Consider the following 3,376-nt stretch of genomic DNA (forward strand, 5'->3'; position numbering starts at 1 on the left):
AATATAAATAAAATACTATAACAATTTTCCAAAAAAAAAAATTGTGACAGCTGACGAATAATAAAATTCATGTTCGAATTTTCAAAAGTATTTGTATAAAAGCATTCAATTTTCAAATATAAATATGCTTAAGAAAGTATTTAAAATACTTTCCGAATACTTAAACTAAAAAGTATTCTAAATACTATCAAAGTATTTGAATATATATTTACTCAAATACTTTACAACACTGGTAGGATTGTATGACTCGATTAGACGCATAATGTTACAGTGTGTTGATATAAGAGAAATATTAAATAATTGCTGATAAGCAGTAAATCCATTATTATGTATGATTAAAATGACCTATTTATATAATTATATGAAAAAATTATCTAAGAAAAAATCTTGGTTGAAGGTATCTTAAATTAGAATGTGTATAAATATAAGATAAAAAATATTATGATGTAATTAAAGCATAGAATAAAAATTTTTTTAAATTTTTCTTGTATTTTTTTGCAAAATATCCTACCTTAATTTGCCCAAGTGATACGATAGTCCTGTTCTTTACCTTTCATTACCAAAACATTTTTTTATTGTAAGACTTTCGTTTATAATATAGTTTCGATTACTTTTGTATTCAAGTATTCAACCTTAACTAGCTTCTTATAAAATCGTTACGTTTTCTCCTCGAAACCAATTTGAAAATTATCAAAAGGTTGTCCAAATTTTCGTTCAAAGATTTAAGATAATCATTTTCACCATCAAACATATAAATAACTATATCTAAGGTATTAGCAATGTTACGGACTTCATTTTAAACATTTTTCTCCTTTTCTTTTTGGATGCCATTTATTTCTAAATAAATAGATTTCTCATTTTCCTCTAAAGTGTCTATCATAAGATAACTCCAGGCTTTGAATTATATTTTTTTTCTGTCAATGATTTTTCCAATTCAATAACACGTTTATATAATGCCTTTAGTGAGTTATTTGTCATAACCTAGTTTCTTAACACCTGATCCAATCTATCGATAATTGATTTTATATCTATTTCTTTTGTCTTGTGAGTGTCTTAGATTGGGAGATCCTCATGTCGTCCAATTTTCACTTGGTTGGTACAGTATAACATATAAGACATAGAACGCTGTCTTCTTTCAGTGGGATTGATATTTCACATTTTGGATACACCGTCATATTACAACACATTAGTATAAACAATAATAGCCAATTATTAATGATCACGCATCCGTCTTTAACCAACGAATGCACAACTGAACTGAACATTACAAACAATTTTGGGTCTAAATCCCCGTTTTTCTTTCTTTTTTTTTCCTGCCGCTTTGGAAAAATCTTAGAAATTTTATATTTTGATCTGCTTAAAGTAACTACATTAACTTTTCAACTAAAAAAGATGCTGAAGTTGAAAATCGAAGTATTTTTAAACTCTTTATCGTGTAACTTAAACAAATAAACATAGTAAAATAAATAAAAACATCAGGCAAAGGCCAAAATGAGGTTTTTGTTAGGGTGTACAACTAAAAGCTACTATAAAATTGTATTAACTATGCATAGTATAGCATGATTTTCTTTTATAAAAGTTATGTTTCTTTAATTTACTTACTAATTTTAAATAAAAGTTAACATATTACATAATAATATTGTTAAAATTATATGCAATGTATGATGTGGCTTAAGCAAATTTCCAGAACTTCGTTTCTTCTTTTTTTTCTTCTTTTTTTTCTCCTTTTTTTCGTTCGGTTTTACTATTTTATCCAACCAATTTAAATAATAGAATATGAACGTGTAAATCTCCTGCTGGTTAGGAAGACCACATCCACCTACACCTTTTTCGTAGGGAAATCCAAAACTGCATACCCCATATTGTATGCCGCCGCACATCATCGGACCTCCACTGTCTCCTCTACATGTTGTTGACTGACCGTTTGGTACCAGGCATAAATACTGTTTCCATGATTTTTTTATTTCATCGCTATTTTAAGTAGATAAAAAACTATATTATAAACATTAAATTAAATTTTTATGTGTATTACGTTTCGTATAATTTACAAGCTTTTTCACCATGTACAACATCATTAGTCATCATGTATCCTGATTTACCTTTCGTTTTATTATCTCCAGTACGACCAAATCCAAACATTGCACAACTCAATTTTTTGCCATCATCAAAATCTTTAGGCGAGCCACCATATTTCATAAATGTCGTGATATTTGAGAATGGTTCTTCTAGCTATAATTAAGAATTATAATATACAATAAAACAGAAATCTAAGAATAAGTATGAATTACTTGAAATAAGTATAAATTATTATAATATAATAATAAACTATAACATATATTTATGTAAAATCATAAATATAAAATTTATGATATACATATTATTGCAAATTAGGAATTCGAGTATAAGTGTAATTAGAATGTTTTTGTTGTTTGTAGGCTAACTATGCACTTTAATAAATTTTGTGTACATTTAAATAAACTAATTTTATTGAGCTTTTGTGTAAAACCTAATTTTAAAAAAAAACTGGAGTATTGGACGGTTGGGGGGTCACACTTTAATATAACTCACATGAAAAAGTAGCAAAATATGTGTTATGTAGATTTGAAATGCCTATGACAGATTAATAGGAATACAATACTTGTAACACACAGATGTCTCCTTGTGGAGCAAATACATTTACTTTTGGATTATAGTCTTCGTGTTGGTGTATTTTGGCCACCTTATGAATAGGGCTAATAATTAATGGTGATCCTTGACTAACCTATAAAGACATGGAAAATTTAGTTGCAATTAAGAATTCAAATATGTGTAAGATAAAATTAAAATACAAAATAAATATATTTACTTCTACGTCAATTTCCTCATGACCATGACAACAGTGAGCTGCTGTTAATACAAATAATTTTTGTATTAATGAGCCCGTGCAACCACTAAACGACTTAGGTCCATTCTTAAATTTAAGAAACATTATATACGGATATTTATCGCTATTGAATATTTCACCATTGTATATAAGTCCATTGTTAAAGTGAAAAGTTGAAAGATGTTCAAATAAAGCCATTATAATCAATAATAATAAAATTATTGAAATTCCCATCGTTTCTTAAACTACTGTTATTTACATGCATATTATTTGTATTTCTGTATTATTCAAGGTTGTATTAAAATTATTCACCGTAAACAACTGTATTATCATGACAACTTCACAGTTCTATTGAAAATGTATAGTATTGAATGTTAGTCACTCAATGGAAACTTACACCTTAGAAAATTCAACTACTAATCGAGTGTTGATACTCTTAAATAGTATTTGATCCCACTGTACAAACAGCTGTATTATTGTCAAACAACGGTCTCCGGGTCGTGGATGTCTCCC

The 3,376-nt window shown here is 27.5% G+C and overlaps 1 protein-coding gene across 1 annotated transcript; it reads right to left on the reverse strand.

Moving 5' to 3' along the window:
* Positions 1-1,366: 1,366 nt before the first annotated feature.
* Positions 1,367-3,021, reverse strand: LOC149054018 (kallikrein-7-like). Its single transcript, XM_089230709.1, has 6 exons — positions 3,004-3,021; positions 2,846-2,950; positions 2,639-2,761; positions 2,033-2,229; positions 1,759-1,971; positions 1,367-1,439 (listed from the first exon to the last, which is right to left on the reverse strand). Exons 1-6 carry the CDS (start codon positions 3,019-3,021, stop codon positions 1,367-1,369), a joined length of 729 nt encoding a protein of 242 aa, XP_089086835.1.
* Between the last annotated feature and the right edge of the window lie 355 nt (positions 3,022-3,376).

This window comes from Diuraphis noxia, unplaced genomic scaffold, assembly GCF_037042655.1.
Source record: "Diuraphis noxia isolate RWA-SAM2 unplaced genomic scaffold, SU_Dnox_SAM2 contig0013, whole genome shotgun sequence".
Lineage (NCBI taxonomy): Eukaryota > Metazoa > Arthropoda > Insecta > Hemiptera > Aphididae > Diuraphis > Diuraphis noxia.